This window comes from Neopelma chrysocephalum, unplaced genomic scaffold (assembly GCF_003984885.1).
Source record: "Neopelma chrysocephalum unplaced genomic scaffold, ASM398488v2 Primary Assembly neopelma1_147, whole genome shotgun sequence".
Classification (NCBI taxonomy): Eukaryota; Metazoa; Chordata; class Aves; order Passeriformes; family Pipridae; genus Neopelma; species Neopelma chrysocephalum.
In genome coordinates this window covers 5,665,792-5,683,118 of record NW_020897809.1, presented here as the reverse complement: position 1 = coordinate 5,683,118, position 17,327 = coordinate 5,665,792, and the positions used below count along the sequence as shown (strand labels likewise).

Here is a 17,327-nt window from a genome sequence, read left to right as displayed (position 1 = left end):
ACGTGGACTGTGGGCTGAAGATCCAGTTGCAGAAACACTCTTTGCAGTTAATCAGGTTTGCCAAGCATTGCCAGGACAAGGGGCAAGGTCAGAGCCCAGAGGAAGGAACAAGTCTGGGAAACTGTGCAAGTCCTGGCTCCTCTTTTGGCATTTAGAGATGAAGGTTGAGTTTCCCTCCAAAATCTGTTTCCATAGCAGAGATTGTAGCAAAATGCCAGAAAGGTGACAGTCATATGAGAGGCAGGACGAAGAAATTCAAATTTCTGCCACGTTCAAGAGAACTCTCTCCCTTCCCCTTCTCCTCTGCCTTGGAGCACATTTCCAGCATATGAGGATCAAGTAAGTAAAGTCTCCAAGGTCAAGCAGAAAAAATTGCAATTAAGTTGGCAATTCAACTGATGCACAAAGACAGATGCAGAAGAGCATGTATGTACATGTTAACTGAAAGGGACTTTCCTCCTGCCTGCCACAGACGGGCACTGATTTTACAGCTTGCAGTTACATGTTTGAGAAAGAGGTAATAACTTGTGATGCATCTTGCACAGGAATTAATGATTTATCAGCTTTTCTTCCAAAAACCCTCCCTGTCCCACGACCAGTGCTCTGGCAAGGGTCAGAAGGCAGCACGCTGCAATTATGATGTGCTTTGGGCATAATTATCATGTTGCCCAAACCTGAAACTAAGGGCAAATTATAAGGTGTTGCTTATTGACTTCACAGAAAATGGGAAAATGGAAAATTAAATGGACCTGCGATCTCAGTCCCAGTGACTATGGGAAGGCAGACCTGGCAGGGGGCACAGACAAGGGCTGGAACACCAGCCAGGCATGAAGGAAAAGGGGCAAGGAGGGTGTACGGGACATTATGCAAAGAAAGCACAGAACCTGTGGGCTTGGGCATGAACAACTCAAATCTGCCACATGGAGAACAAGTGCTGCTCTCTGGTATCCGCTGGATGAACAGCCATATATACTTTATTAAAGCCACTAATAAGGGAAAAGAGCTTCCATCCTCAAGGGGCAACCACAAGAAAGTCATCAGCGAGTTTCAGACCTGGACAGATGTAAGCTGCAAACCAGACACGAATCCCCAGGATCTTTTGAGCAGCACCGGGATCAGAGCTGCCAGGCCTGGCACAGCCAAGGCTCCTTTCTGCTAAGCTGTCACTGTAAAGATGAAAACCTGCCTTGCATTACCATGAGCAAACCCCAGAGAGGCCCTGGAAAGTTTTCCCGAAAGATCATTCCAGTCGGGAGGATCAAAGGGAGCTTGCTGCTGCAGGATCAGTTAACAGGCTGGCTAGAAAACAATTTTTCTGTGTTTTGGACTCCGCAGGCAGAGTAAACATTGCCTCTTCTGTCACAAAGGGATGCAGCTCCCCTGCACACCCCAAAATAAAAAGAAAGCCAGCAGGGCAGGATCAGAAAACATATTAACTGATACAGAAAACCCAGTGCTTGCCTCTGTAATGAGCATTTATCTTCCTCAAGTTACTGATGCATCCTACCCGAAACTCAGTTTATCACAGTGATGTGATCAGATCACATGTGCAACCTGCTCCAAAATAAAATGACCCACAAACCACCATATGGAAAAACCTGAGTATTTTCTTGCCAGGAGTCATTTTATTTGCCCTAGGCAAATAAAAGGCTGGGTTTATGCTGCCCCTCTGCTCAAAGAGAGCAGCTCCACATTCTCATGGATCACAGCTCGTTCCAAGGTGGAAGGATCACTTATAAACAGTACTTTTACTGTCACCCTTCACACAACTCCCAAGCACATGAGTTTGACCAAGATCCTTGAGGATTTCTCCCACTAATATTGTTTCAGACCAGGGACCCAAGAGAGAAGCACACTTAACGTTTCTCCACAGTAGGTCCCCCCAAAAAACTCATTCCCATACAATGTTCCACAGTATGGATCTCACCAGCAATTTCTCTTCTGTCCACAGCCTCCTCTGGGTCACAGGCATAGGTGTTTGAAATATCAGTATTAGGAAACCCCAGGATACCCAAACACCTTCTTTCCAACATTTTCAGGCTGTACAGACCAGCTCCCACCAGTGTGGAGCAAACACAGCTTTTCTGTGCTGGGCAGGTATTTCCCAAATGGGAATCCCAAACAAGTCTTCCACACAAGCAGAATGGCATGTCCAGACCCAGTAGCCTCCCTCTGGTTGCCAGGAACCTTCATGACTTAAACCTGGGTACAAAAGATTCATTAAGGGACTTAAGAAGTGGGACAGCCAGGCCCCCAGTAAAAGATAACCCTCGAATGCTCATTTGCTTTCAGGTGGTCCACTGTAAAGCCAAGGCAAGAAGGAACATCCTCTGGAAGAAAACAGGCATCTCTCTCACTCCCCTGCCATGTATTTTGGTAGCAATGTATTTTGACACGTCCAGAGTAGCACTATCAAGCAGATGTTATTCATGCTTTTGGTTTATCAGTGCCATAGACAAGAATTACACAAAGTTAGGTGTGCCAGCTAATTACAGTAAAGCCATTTTAAGACCTCTGAGGGTGCAGGTGCAGGGTAGCAAGGGAAGGGGTATCAGAGGGGCTGAAATACTCCACGCAGGCTGTGCTGTCCAGAGGGAGATCATGCTAATTGGCCACAGACAAAATACCCAAGTGTGCCAATGTCCTTGTTAGCTGAGAGCTGCTCCCACAAGCACATTTATTCCTGGTAAAGTGGATGTTTCTGCTGAAGCAATCAGCACCCTGACACTCACCAAATCCAGGGAGTCAACACAATTGAGCCTTACTGGGACAATGATAAACCTAATGCTAATTCATACTCCAAAATAAATGAAGATACCACTGAGATCTACAGCAGTGTCTTACACTGTTACATGTGTGATCATAAAGACAGAGCAAAAGACAAAGTAAACCCCAGAAAATGATGAACTAAAGACCCTACAGTTGCTTTTTGACTGGCAGACGGGGGAATATGATTTTTCTGTGCTGCAAAACTTCGACAGACTGACAGTTTCCATTGACCTACAAAAGTACCTTGAGAATTGCAAGTTTAGCTCTGTTTATCAGAGGAATGAGGCTAACTTGCTGCTATCTCCAGATTCAGTTCAAGAACAAATTCTGGGGTTTGTTCAGTGGGCTTTTTTACCTTAAAAACAGATTAAAGGTTCAACTGGATTTGCTGACATTTCACCTATAAGGAGGTACGAGGTGAGTCATGGAAGAAAAGCAATTGATTAGTGTCCCACACTATCTGCAGAGGAAAACCAGCCTCTGCTTTAGCTGCAACTTAAAATCCCATCTCCTTTTGCAGCTTAGAGTGGCACAGGCTCCCCAGAAAACATGAAGAAATGGGGACAGGAAGGGAATGTCCTCTTAGGACATTGTGCTACAGGCAGCAAAACAGCCATAATCCTGTTTTCCACGCTTCCCGAGGCAGTGAACAAAAAACCTGAATTTGTTGGACTGTTCCATTCTCATGCGCAAAACTTGCTCCCAGCTCCCACAGCTCATTACAGGATCGATTTCTTACATCCGCTTCTTCACATGCCACATTCACCTGTGTCAGCATCCACCTCACTCAGTGGCACCAGGGAGAGCAAATCGCTGTATTTCAGGAAATCTTCCCAGCCCATATCAAGTGGGACCAATCCTCCAGGAAAGGAGATGGCCAGGACTCAGATCACCTCCACCCAACCCATCTGGGGGCCCCTCCACAGACCCCTCCAGTGCACAAGGCCACCCTGGGGCAGAGAAGGTGGTGGAAGCTGTCTGACAGCAAGCAAGGGGTGACAGTAACTCTCAAGCTGCATGGTTTGCACAACCCACGTGCAAGCTGTCTCTCCCCCATCCCTCTAAACTCTTCCAGGTCAGGGCTGATCACTCCTGACCACTCCTAACTCCCCCCAGCCCAGCTGTGAGAGGTTTGGGTGGTCCTTCACATCTAAAGAGTTACACAAGACCAAACACTGCCAACAGGAGTTTTGCTGGGAGAACTTTTTTGCTCATTAAGAGTGTTTAAAAGCTTTTAAAGGAACCAGAGCTCCATATCATTTTAAGATCTCAAGCTTCTGAATAAGAGTTTGAGAATACAGACAGCTCAAATGTGTTCATGAATGTGAAGGCTCAGATATTGCCCCACACCACTAGGCAATGCTTCTAAGGCAGCCCGAGACCACAGACAAGATGATGCTTCACAAAACTGGATGCTGGAGGGGTTTCTTTCCATCCCTGGCATAAAGATTTATACTGTGCAGGTCCCTTGATAATGACTGCGCAATTATTTCAATGCAGCTGCTATCTCTTGTCATCAAGCTAATGGAAGACGGACACATGAAATCAATTCAAAAAACAAACTAAAGGGGATCCATTTTACAGTTTAAGTCAATAAAGGTGATTCTGGGACAAAATCTTCATTGCACAGAACTCAGCACTTCAAGGGACATTGTTTTTTTGATGTCAAATGGAAAAAGTCTCCAGCTACAAACACTTTGATTTGGCCAGGCTCAGAAAAATCCCTAAGCTTCTGCAATAAGTAGGTAATGAATCTTTATGATCACCATTCTTATTTGAGGTGTTGTGTTTTCATGCAATTATTCTTTTAACATGCTAAAATTTGGGTTTCCCTGATACTTGAGTTTCTCCCCAAATATTCCCCAGGGACAGCTAAGCCTAAGCATGGAGGAAAAGGGCCCACAGACCTGCCTTCTGGCAGGTCATTTGGGTGCAACTTGATGTTCAAACCACAGTGCCCCACTCTATCCACCTGCAAACACACATCCTTTCCTCAGGAGAAGGAAAAATAGTATCTTCAATCAGCCTGAAAAAGCACAGAATGCACCAAGTTTACACAAAAAGAAATTGTCACCACATCAGATTGAGAGGCCACGGAGGTTTGCATTTGTCTGCTCGGTGAAGAGCTTCAACTTGATCTCTCTAGGCAGCCATCTGGTTTTCACAGGAGCTGCCCTGGTTCTCTGTAAAACCATCACAGCACATGCACTGAACTCGACTGACAGAGAGCCCTCCACTCTGAAAACCTGTCCACCACCATTTCCATCCCCCACACGCAAGCAGGGGAAAGGTTCCTGCATGGTCCATCAAGGCTTTCTTCCCACCTCTAGAGGAAGGGGATAAAACTCAGAGGCTGAGCTCAGCCTCCTGGCCAGCAAGCTCAAGGGCAGCGGAGGGGAAGCAGGCAGTGGGAGCAGTGGGAGGTGACAACCCAACCACATTAGCAGCTGTGGAGGTACAAACCCCATGGACAGGCATTCAAGACCTTTTCATCAAGACATCATCCCAGCTTCCAGGCAATTCCCACCTCCTCGTGGGCAAGTGTCTATTTTTGCAGCTCTTGCCTCATCTTCTCCCTCAACCCTTTGTTTTTATTCAATATAATAGAAGGTTTGGAGCAGGGGCCTGCCCTCAGGTTTCCATACTACTAGGCACTGTCCTCACTTGTACTAGGAAAAAAACCAAGAAATAATTAATAGCTATTACGTAGAAGTGATCTAATCTGAACTTGGAACTGGTGATTTAGCAAGAAACGACCCACAGCCTGGAATTATCTAGTATGCCTAGTCCAACAGCTTGATTTATTTTTTTTTATTTTTAATTATAACTCCTGAGCAGCTGAACAAGCTAAAATATCAGCCTATGGTGGCATTTCCAGATCACAGGAAAATGTGACACAAAAATCAACACCTCGCAGACCGCTTTCACGCACACCGCCCAGCCTAAGCAGGGGAGAGGGACGAAGCAGCATGACAGCAAACAGACCCCTATCCAGAAGCACATCCCACCAGCATGAACAGCAGCCTGAGTCAGAGGAATGGGCTCACTACCCTTGGAGCTGGGCAACACTGTCCCTTCATCTGCTCCAGATGGACAGGAGGAAGGACAATGGGCTTCACAACTCAGTAATCAAAACGCGAGCAGCTTCCAAGGAGGAAGGGAGTGACAACTTCTTCTAAACAACTTCAACAGGCAGGCAAATAGCCAGGAAAAACAAACCCATGAACTTCCCACCTCACCCTAAAAAGCACACACCGACGAAATCTTACTTCCCCTTCTCGCCTGAGGCTCGTGCAAGAAGGGAACAGGATTAGCTCTTTGTTCCCTGCATCGCAGGGCACCAACACAGAAAAGCTCACATGAAGCTGACCCCTCCCTCCTGCTGCAAGGGAGTGGGTCTTGTCTTTGGGACAACTCTATCTCCCTGCTAATGTTGAAAGAGCTTTCCCCAGAATAGTGCTCAATATCCCTGTGGCAAGAATGTGATGGGGGGCTAAAGGGAGTGGAGACAAACAGATGCAGTCATGAATCGTGTCCTCTGTTTCACTTCTCACATGACAAGCTTAAAAACCCTTTTTTTAAAAAAATCAAAGGTCTTGCTATGTGATAAAAGCCAAGACAAATTAGATTTGACAAGACCTTCCTGTAAAGGTCAAAACTTCATTTATGAGCCACTGGCTGAGGAAGCAAAGCGATGCTCCTCCAGAAGCAGGACCAGGACACAATTCCTGCTGTGACTCAGACCTGAGGCAATGGGCGAGCTCAGGGTCCACAGAAAGAATTTCCAGTCGATTGCCATTTCAAATGAGAATTTTTCTTCTAAATACAACAAGCATTTTGCAGCTCCAGACTCCAACTCAGAGAAAAAGCTCAAAGTGGGGTCCTCCAAGAGTGCCAGCATTCATTTCTCTGTGGAGAAAGAGGGCCAGCCCTGGAAACAAGACCTCCTTCCCACCAAAAGTTCTCACAGCAACAGTCACACAGCAACAGCAAGTCTGGGGGGCAGAGATCACCAGCCCAGCAGGACCAGCTGATTTCCCAGTGCAACAGCAAACACTTCCAGCCCTCACAGCCCTTGCAAGTCCACACACAAATCCACCTCTTCAGTGAAACAAACTGAGCCAACCATTACTGCCACGGCCAAGATTAAAGCCTCAATTTAAGGTGTTGTCTCTGGAAGAAATACAATGGACATGCATTTTAATTTACAAATCTCTGCACACAGAGCTCTGTTAGAACCTGTGGCTTGTAAAATTTTGGTTACAGCACTGGCCACATGGGATGTTAGTATCTGTGAAGTCTAATTTTCTTGCAGACTATCTAATGCTGTAGTTGCATACTAAGGCTGCTTGCGCTTCCCTCCTTATAAACCCCTTCTGGAATTTGTCCTTCTTCCAGGGCCCAGACTGACAGCTCATATGCTGAATACATAATCCTGTCTGGGAATGACAAAGTTTAAATCCTTCATGAGGGAGTAAATCTGGGACACTCTTATAAATTCTGTTTGTTTTTATGTACATCTAAGCTACACAAGGAAAGGAAGAAAAAGGAGGCTGCTTCTGTTCCAGAACCAAAGTTCTCCTAACAACAACCTCAACCGACAGGTTCAGCTGTTTTCCACGTTTCACCCGTAGAAAAATGTAAATACCCACTTTATACCATAGGATTTGACCTTCCCCACAGGCATTAATATGCCTCAGGCCTTGCAAGGGATCGTAGGTCAGCAAGTGACCATGATACAGTCTTTGTCAAAGCCTTTCCCAGTATACAGGCTGTTCCAAGCATGGAGGTTACTCTTCTCTTGCAAGGAGGAGGACTCTTCACATTGTTCTCCCATCATCACTAACACAGCACATTTTTATCCAAGGACAAGCAACATGAATTCCTCCCTGCTCTTCAGTGTCTTGCTCCCTCTGTACTTCACACAGAGCAACAATTACAAGAAAATCAATTTCCATGAACTTTCTGGTTTGTTGGTTTCAACACAAATCTCTCCTCCTCTGTTTTGTTTCTGGTTTTTTCTAGTTAAGAGTTCACCTGACAGGATGCTGGAAATCCTGAAAGGAAACAAAAGAGTGTGATCGTGGGAAGAGATGCACAAGCGCAAACACAAAGCAGGATGTTCCTGGTTCAAAACTGCCAGTTCTTCCCATTGCAACAAGAAGGTGATCATCATCCAGATGTAAACCAGGGAAGAAAGTCTAGCCATCTTCTGATGAAAAGCATTAAAAACCATACAGTAGGCAGCCAAAAAAAAAAGTAAAATAATCACAGATTTGATCAGTAAAATTGCAAGATAACAGCAGGTCAACACTTGTGCAACATGGTGAAAGGCTCATGGCAAGCCCAGCACTAGAAAGCAGGGGTGCTTTCTAGTAAAGCTCCTGGCAGACACTGCAACCCCAACAGGGAAGCCAGGAACCAGATTGTGTCTGTCTGCTCTGGAAAAGTGCCTTTCCAAGGGCCGAGGAGAAGATGGCCCATTTCTTCTTTCCAGTCTGGCCCCTCACCTTGTCCTTCCCCCAAGACAAACAGAGCCAGACCCACATCACTCAAGAGCAGACATAGACATCTCCCTACTGCCTGCTTACGTCTGACCAAGGCAGCCTTCATGGTGTTCAACCCTGAAACAGGCTTGATGTTTCCAGCCCCCAGCAAACCCACTGGAAGCATCCATGCATCCACCAGTGACACTCCACTCATGACACAGCTGCAAGAGTGATAAGCCCACACCACCAATGCTGCTCATACGTGGGTGTCCAGGTCACAAAGGTAAAATTTATCTGATATCAAAAAGCCTAATTATTTTTAATCGGAGTAAAAGTGAGAACGCGTCTTCACAGCCAAGGCTAAAGATCATTACCATAGTTCTACTTTAATCATTCTGGACCGTGAAAGACTGTAGAACTTCTGGCTAAAATTTCAAGTCTTTTGCTACAGTAATTAGAAATGGTTATAATTCCCCTGACTGTAATTTAGTCTCAAGAATAAAATTTCATCTCAAAGCATTAGCAGCTCTGACACAAGAGCATCTCTGCTATGGTGAGAGCCCAGAGAAAAATGCTTCATTCTTTCACTTTCTTGCATGCATCAAGAAATGCAGCCTCAGCTATAAAGCGCTACCAGCTGCTTATTCTCCAAAATAAAACTGTATTTTTAGCCTAAGCACTTACTCAGGATCTGTGAGTATTGAGATTAAGCTCTCACGCCCATTGAAAGCTCTGTCAAATCTGCAGCAGATGACAAATAACATTGCAGGCTCCAGTGCAGGGGATGGTCCATACAACACTCTGTACAATCATCACCTTCTGTCCAGGAGCAGCGAGAGCCAAGGGTCAGGAGCACCAGCTTTAAAACTGGATTTTGTGTAGATGGAGGGAAAAACTCTTGCAGCAAAGCACAGCTGCAAAAACTGTTTCCAGCGACTGGGGATTTGCTATCAGAATGTCTCATGATCTGATTTGATAGCACTGCCCAGGAAGGTCGTGGAGTCTCCCTCTCTGGAGGCATTCTAAACCAACCTGGATACGTTCCTGTGTCACCTGCACCAAGTGACCCTGCAGGAGGGTTGGACTAGACGATCTCCAGAGCTCCCTTCCAACCCTAACAATTCTGTGATTGGCACCATACAACCAACTGGGGTGTTGGAACTAGATGATCTTTCTAATCCCTTCCAATCCAAACTGTTCTATGGTTAACGTCATGCTCCACGACCACCATCATCCCCATGCTTCCATGCTCCAAACCATCATTGTCTCCATGCTAGTGTGGAGGGTGTGACAGCACCTGAGCTATCACAGGTCACTGCTTCCACAGCGTTCCTACACGACACCAGCCTCGGCACGTGCTGCTCCATAACTGAACCAATGCACGTGCTGTGCTGGCAGAGAAGCAACCCAATTAGAAACAAAGAGTTTTCCAGCAAGCCAGTGCACTGAATTAACTGAGAGTGGGGCTGACAAGAGCAGAGGCTGCTCAGGGGAAGGCTGGAGCACAGGGCCAGCTGTAGGATGTGTGATCAGGGTGAAGGAGCAGCCAGAAGCTGCCAGACCCACACTTTTGAGCCCTGGCATGCCCTGGTCTTCAAGGAAAGGCAGCTACCTCACTCTGTACCATGCAATTCCAATCCTGAACCTGGGTCAATGCTGCAACACAAACCAGGGTTTTGGGAAACAGAGAGCACTCAAATCTCACTCTTTACAGAATCCTCTCTTCTCTTTGCAGCTCAGCACACACCACTCCTGTGCCTGCCTGGCCAGGACTACCTGTACTCTGCCGCTGTGCACTCGCTCGTGCTGCAGGAGAATTTTAAGTTGTTGCTAGGCTGCACAAAGCAGTCTCTTATTTTTATCACATGCCTGTTTATTCTTACAAAAAAAGATACAGCAAACAGCAATCCAAGGCATCCTCAAAATGCTTGTTACACTCTGCTTGGCTCCATTTTCTCACCAGGCAGACCTAAGCTTCTTGGCCATCACCATACACACCTTTCCACCCAGACAGACCTTTTCTTGCTCCTCCAGAGTACCATGTGAAAGCATGAGCAGAGAACCAAAACTCACATTGCAAACAATTTTTCAGTTATTCCAAATAAAGTTCAAGTAATATTAAAAAGGTTATTCAGACTAATTTCAAACCTATTTCCTAATGGCTTAATACAGCCGAGCAGCCGATTTGCAGCAGCCAGCATGCTAAACCATTCCCACTTCAGCAGGAAACATCCCCCTGCAACTTAGCACTTATTTTTGCACCCCTGGCATTTACCAATACATCATTTTACAGCTGCCATTCCCCTCCTCGGCATGCAATGTTAACACTTCCATTGACGGGGAATTCCGCCGGGTCAGCGCAGACATGAGACAAGGCAGGATCAGCTGTGGTGCCTGGTGAGGCCGGGAGCTGAAGCAGATTGCTGCCCCCATAAGTGGGTGGCACAGCAGGAGCAAACCACCATGGCCAGGCCCTGTCCCACCAGGAGCAGAGCAGATCAGCTTTCCTGACAGGCCAAGTGTCACCCATAGTTCAGTATCCTCCCAGGAGAGCTGCTTGCTTTGTGCTCCTTGCCCTGCTGTGCCACATCCAGAGCTGGAATAACTCCACACTCCTGTTACAAAATTACATGTCCCATCATGACAGCAACATACAGGCTATTTAACCCAAAAGAAGGGCCCTTATTACTTGCTAGGCTCAGCATTTGTCCCTTCTTGACACTGAGTGAACCTCCTGCCCCTAAGGAAACTTTTCAAATGGAATCTTTTACAGCTTTACATAAAGCTCTGAAAGGCCTGTCTTCTGGAGTGACTGTGGCTCCAGAGGACACTCTAAGCTCCATTCTGACCTCACATTTTTCTGCCACTCACACATTACTTAAGCATCAGCACACAGCTGGAGACAAAAGACCAACCTCATGCTGACAGGCACCTTTCCATTCAATGGTAAGCCCTGGCACTCGTCCTGACAGCCCTGCTGCAGCAATATTCACCTGGCATTAGGTATTAGCACATCTCTTGCTCTGTCAGGAGCTGGAGGCAATTACTCTCCGTGCTGTCACCAGCCAGCGCAGCGCTGGGAACATGTTTTCACCTGTCTAGGCAGCAGCACCACCAGCCCCTGAGTTCATGACTTTGCTGGGCACTGCCATGCTGGTATCACCGTCCAAGGTCTCTGCCATGTGTGTGCAGAACTGGGGCTCAGCCACGCACGAGGCCACTGTTTTGAGAAGCAGCTTCCTCTGCTTGCAGTTCACAGGCTGCCCAATCCTTCCCTCTCGCTGCTTGACGGCCTCAGCATCTACCCCCAGAATGGCACACAACTTGAAATGACTCCTAATAATCCACAACAGAACTAAAAGGGAACTACAGAAGGAACATCAGCTGAAGTTGGGCGTTTCTAATTGACTCAAATTAACTTCACATCATCTGCACCTTCTGGTGCTCTGGTTAAGCCCTTACTTGTTTCTTAGGGGAATTTTTAAGAAGGATTTGTTGGTGGTGCTTTTTCCCCACCTACAACCAACCCTCTTTTAACAGCAACACTGAACCACAAGGATTTCAGTACGAAATTCTGCAAAAAGACATCAGCCAAGAATAAGCTTTAAATAATAACCAGGAATTATTTTTTCCTCTAGAGAAGTCAAGGCATCAATTTCCCATATCTGTGAAAGCTGAGCAAAAAAAACCCCTGAAACTCAAGAAGAGCTCAGAAGAAAAGTAATGCTCCTACGAGTGCACAGCAACAGCAGCCCAAGCCTCCCTTGTGAGCATCCCATCAGCAAGAGGCTTTCAGGAGATGTGCTGTGAGGGGCTGTGACTGTTCTGCAACCTACTGCTCACCTGACTGCACTGCCAAAGGAGCCCAAACTTACCTTTACAATGGTGACTCCTGTTGGCCACTCTCTCTCCCTGCTAAGCACACTAACACTAATCATTAGCAGTGTTTTTTCCCCGCCGTGGTTGAGGCAGCGTTAATTGCCTCCGTAATCGCTGTCACTAATTAGTCTCAGTGCCTTTACTAAACCCAAACTGGGTGGCATATTGTTCGCACTCATCCTGGACATTGAGCAAACAGTTTCTAGCACACTTTTAGTGAGCAGATGCCTTCTGCCATGAATAAACACAGGTTTTGACTTCACATCAGCTCTCCAGAGCTGGCAGAACGCAACAGCAGAAAGTCAGTCACAGATACGGCAACTGCAGAGCAGCAAATGAGATCCTGCTGCCTCACACATCATCAGGCAAGTTCAGGTGCTGGAAATTTAATGGCCAAAACACAGATGAGCAGATGCAGGGAAGACTCTTTGGTTTCCTGCTACAGGGTCTAAGAGCATTTGGGAAAGTTACAGCTGAACTAGAGGAGAATGCTCACAAAGTCACCAGCAATGCTGCTTTAATATCAGTGCATTACTAAGAGCCTGGCAGGAGCCAGTCTGACAGGCTGCAAGCTGTGTTAAGGCTGTAGCAAAATATAACGTGAGAAATGAATGTAAAGTCGATGAAGAGATGCTTTTCCTGTAAGATTTTGAAACGTGTGCTAGTGAGGTACCTGTGTGAAAATCTGGTATGAGTGAGCAGCCCAGGAGAAGGCTCCTGCACCCACAGCAGTGAGAAGACGTCATGCCACAAGCAAATGAAGCAGGGGACTGCAGATAGGAAACTCATGAGCAGCAGCCTGGAGCTCTGCCACCGTGGGGCTTTAAAATCTAGCAGTTCATAAGGTCTTTGCCGTGTAACTAAATAGCTCCTGTAAATAGCTTAAGGGCTTATTGATACACAAGATGTCCCTCCCGTCAGGCCATCCTGCCAGGCTGCGCAAGAGCCCCAGCCTTGCAGGACAGACGGACGAGACCTGGCACTGCCCTAACAAACATATACACACTCCCCAAATAATGCTCGTCTCACTGGAGTGTTCTGCAAAGCCCACACCCACACTTACTTACAGCCTGAGTTACTGCTAATCAGAAATTCAATGGCATCTGAAGGAGCAGCAGCAGCAGCACACTGAAATAAAGGGGTTTGTCACCACATTCAGACAGACTTCAAAAGGCCCATTTGTAAAATTCACGTGCATTTCTGTGCAGTTACCCACTCACTGATGCAAAGAGTCTTCAGCATCCAGTTCCCACAGCTATCCCCTGAGGCCCTAATGTATAAATCCCCCATGAATTAGCTTTATATGAGAGGCCTATTTTAACTTCAGAAGCCTCCACTAAACAGCCCCCTGCACTGTACAAGCTGTAAGCAACCTCTTTTTCCTGTGACACCTTCATGGGCACAGGGCTCACACCCGGCAGCCAAAAGGTGCTCTCCCTCCTCTGACCCCAGTTAGAGCTTCAGCAGGTGCTTGGACCTTCTGTAATTCCCAGTATCACCGACTTGGCGGTAAGTGCTGCCATGGCAGGCAGCTGCCATGGTCTCTCCCGGCCCCCAGGACGGCGTGGGTGTGCTATGAGTGTCACAGTGGAAGGATGATCACCCCCCTCACTGCCCTGTCGGTGCAGGGGTGCCACACACACAGAGCCCCCGGGGCTGAACAGCCAGCACAGAGATGGCCACGGCAGCACTGCTGAGTTACACCAACTGGGGCGGCTGGCCAAGAGAGTCCAGGGCACCTGTAGCCATGGATGCTCCGGGAAGAAGGATCCCCCTCATCATCTCCTAGGGCATCACCCAAGCATTCTCCTGCCTTCCTCTCCCAGTTCTGCAATAATGAACAGCCCACCAGCCCTTCACCCCTGGGCTTCTGACCCGGACCGAGCACCCAGGGGACTCACACCCAGCCCCTCTCCTTGGGATGATCCCGCTGAGCTCTCACTTCGTCCCTGACCCGGGGGGCTGGTGTTCCCCAAACCCGACACTCACGGAGATATCTCCCACCTCCTTGCAGCCTCCCGACTCCCACGCCACACGGTGTCCCACAAGGTTCCCGCCTGCCGAAGCCACAGGAACCGCACTCCCGCTTCCCGAGCCGGGCCAGCGGCTCCCGACGGGAACACGGGACGGATCGTGAGCGGCACAGCCGGGCTGTCCCAGCGCACCGGGCTGCTGCTCCGGCACAAACCCAGCCTGGCGCCGGCAGGAACGCCCCGCTGCCTGCGAGGGGCGAGGGCAGCGCTGCCCGGCCCCGGGACCCCCGGCCCCGCCGCCCCCGCCGGCCCGGCCCACCTGCAGCCGCTGGAGGTACGAGGCCGGCGCGTAGCCCGTCTCGCCGGAGCCGGCGCGGGTGACGAGCCACCAGTGCTGGTTGCTGCGCTCCAGCAGCAGGAAGGTCTCCCCGGCGGTGAAGGGCAGCGAGTTGGGCTCGGCGGAGCGGAAGCTGTACAGGGCCCGGTACATGGTGGCGGTGGCGGCCGCGGCCCCGCCGCCCCTCCGCCTGTCGGACCGGACCGGCCCCGCCCCCACGCCCCGCCCCTCACGTCGCAGACAAGCCCCGCCCCCGACAGGCCCCGCCCCGCCGAGTCCCGCCCCCTGCGGCTCCGTACCGCCCCCTGGCGGCGCCGCTCCCGCCGTCGCCTGTCCCAGCCCCGCCCCCGAAACCGCGTGCCGGCAGGGGGCGCCAACGGCCCGCGGAGCGCCGGGGGAGAAGCGGCACAGACCGGGAATGACCCCGGGAGTGACCCCGGGAGTGACCCCGGGAGTGACCCCGGGACCGATTCATGGGAATGACCCTGGGAGTGACCCCGGGAGTGACCCCGGGAGTGACCCCGGGACCGATTCATGGGAATGACCCCGGGAGTGACCCCGGGAATGACCCCTGGACCGATTCATGGGAATGACCCTGGGAGTGACCCACGGGAGTGACCCAGGGACGGACCCCTGCAGCGACCTCGGCACCGACCGGGGACTGACCCAGGGACCAACCCAAGGACCGACCCCCGGGACCGACCCTCGAGACTGACACCCGGGGACGGGCTGTCGGAGGCTCCATTAGGCACTGCCGCTTCCCCGGCGCCGGCCCGTTTGTGTCCTGGTGTCCCTCCTCCATCACGCTGTGTCCCGAGTCACCGCTGGGTCCCGGAGTCGCTGCTCCCGCCTCCCGGCCATCGCCCACCCGCTCCCAGCCCCTCTGACTCCGCCGTGCCCCGGCTGGCCGCAGGAGCATCACTTCGCCCCCAAACCCCCCGTCCCCGCCACGTCCTGGCGGTGTCCCCCAGCAGCCCCTCCTCTGAGAGTCCTGCACGGCACCAACAAGCACCATTACATCCCCAAAGTCCGCCCTGGGCACCACGGGGGCTTCACCTGGCAAACCACCCGGGGCCAGTCCCTTCCCCCAGAACAAGAACAGGGCACGGCCAGGGCAGGCTCTGGCCCCATGCTGTGCCTGCAGCGGACACGGTGACCTGGCACAGGGCCGTGGGACAGGGCATGTCGGGCCAGGAGCACTCCGAGAAGACTCAGCTGTCCCCAGCCCCGTCCATCTCTTTGCCTTGACACCATATTCCAGGAGAACAACTGTTTGGGCCACTATCCCAAGCAGCCCAAGACCCCTGCAAGCCCCCCTCCCCAGACATCAGGAGCTTTCCTTGGGCTTCACTGTCCCTGCAGGGGGTCTGAGCCCTTCCTGCTGCCCTGGGGAGGTGAGTGGCAGCCCTGCAGCACATCACACCCCCCCTTACCACCCTCCCTGTCTTCTTCCCAAGCTAGGCCTTTCTCCATGCTGTCCCAGGAACAAGAGGAATTTTCCACCTGGCAAAGCCAGCATAGAGAGCCCAGCATGGGGCTGTCAGCACCAAGGCAGGTGGGGGCTGGTTACAGCATCCCAGCAGGGCTGGTACACACGCTCCTGCAACCAAGACCACGACAAAGACACCCCCTCACCCATCCTGCTCACCCCCACCCATCCTGCTGGGATGCAGGGATGGAGGGATGCAGGGATGGAATGGTCCATAGACCCCTGCTCACAGTGAAAGGGGAGTTTGATTCATCCAGAAACCATCCACAAGCAGATCCAGCCTGTGGTTATATAATGAAAGCCAGGCTTGCAGTGGCCACAGCCTCCTGCCTGCTCCCAGCACGGCCCTTCCAGCCCCCCGCTTTTCCCAGCTCTGCCGGTGAGGTAATCCTGGCTGAGCCTGGTTACGGGGATGGAGGGTGGAGTAGGAGTGAGCCGTTGCCTAGGCTCCCCCTCTGCGGCGGTGCCGGGAATCGCTGCCGGGAGCTGAAGCTGGGCACATTTGGGCTGGAAAGGCGATGAGGGGCTGCTTTGATTGGGAACTGTGACATGCAACTGGGGCTGAATCCTTCAGGAGGCTTTCAGGGTCTGGGCTCCCTGCCTGGTTGCGGTCCCTTCCAGATGCCTGGCAGGACATGGAGTGATGGTGGGCAAGGGGTGGGCAGCCGTGGAGCAGCACTGTGGGAAGGAAAACCTTCCTGCTTGTGGGTCATTACTCTTGGTATTACCCATATCCCACAAGGCCATGATTCCCCACCTGCACGTTCTGTGCCTGGTTTGGCTGCAGAGTCCACTCGTAGCTGTGTCCCCACTCCAGGTGAGCCCTGGCCACTCCCTGGCACATGCCCAGCTGCTGTTTGTGCTGGAATAACAGCACTTTGTTTCCCCGAAGTCAGCAGCACAGGCTGTGCTGGCAGGCAAAGGCAGCTGAGGGGGATGCAGGCACCCACCTCCCACGCACACAGCAGCAGCACCCCGGCCTCTCCCTCTGCTCTGCACAGCATCCCAGCTCTGCCAGACAGTGGCCGGGAAGGAGCCTGGATTTCCTCTGCAAGGGCTCCTGCAAACCCTTCTGCATCTGGGTAGAATGCAGAGCCCAACACAGATTCCTGCTGCTCAGGAATCGGCTTTGAATTGCAAGTGCCGGGTGATTTGTATTGGACAGGGAGGGGCAACAAGCAAGGATCCCGCTGCATCACTTGCAGGTGACTTTTAAAGACAAACTTGAGACCTCAGGTAATAACACTTGCATCCCTTGCCGTCAGAGCCATGGGGACCGGGATCACCGTAAGCTGTGAAGGGCTCTGCATGTGCACAGCAGCCCCCACACTCCTGCTTTCCTCAAGGGCTGTGGAGGGGAAGAGTTGCACAACAGCTCTCATATGATTGGA

General features: G+C 50.6%; 1 protein-coding gene across 1 annotated transcript in view; it reads right to left on the bottom strand.

The window, feature by feature from the left end:
• The window catches only part of NCKIPSD (NCK interacting protein with SH3 domain), a 51,266-nt gene extending 36,618 nt beyond the window's left edge, over positions 1 to 14,648 (bottom strand). The window contains exon 1 of the mRNA XM_027700579.1: positions 14,430 to 14,648. Coding sequence (XP_027556380.1) covers positions 14,430 to 14,600 — 171 coding nt within the window. The 5' untranslated portion in view covers positions 14,601 to 14,648. The remainder of the gene's footprint in view (positions 1 to 14,429) is intronic.
• Positions 14,649 to 17,327: the final 2,679 nt, after the last annotated feature.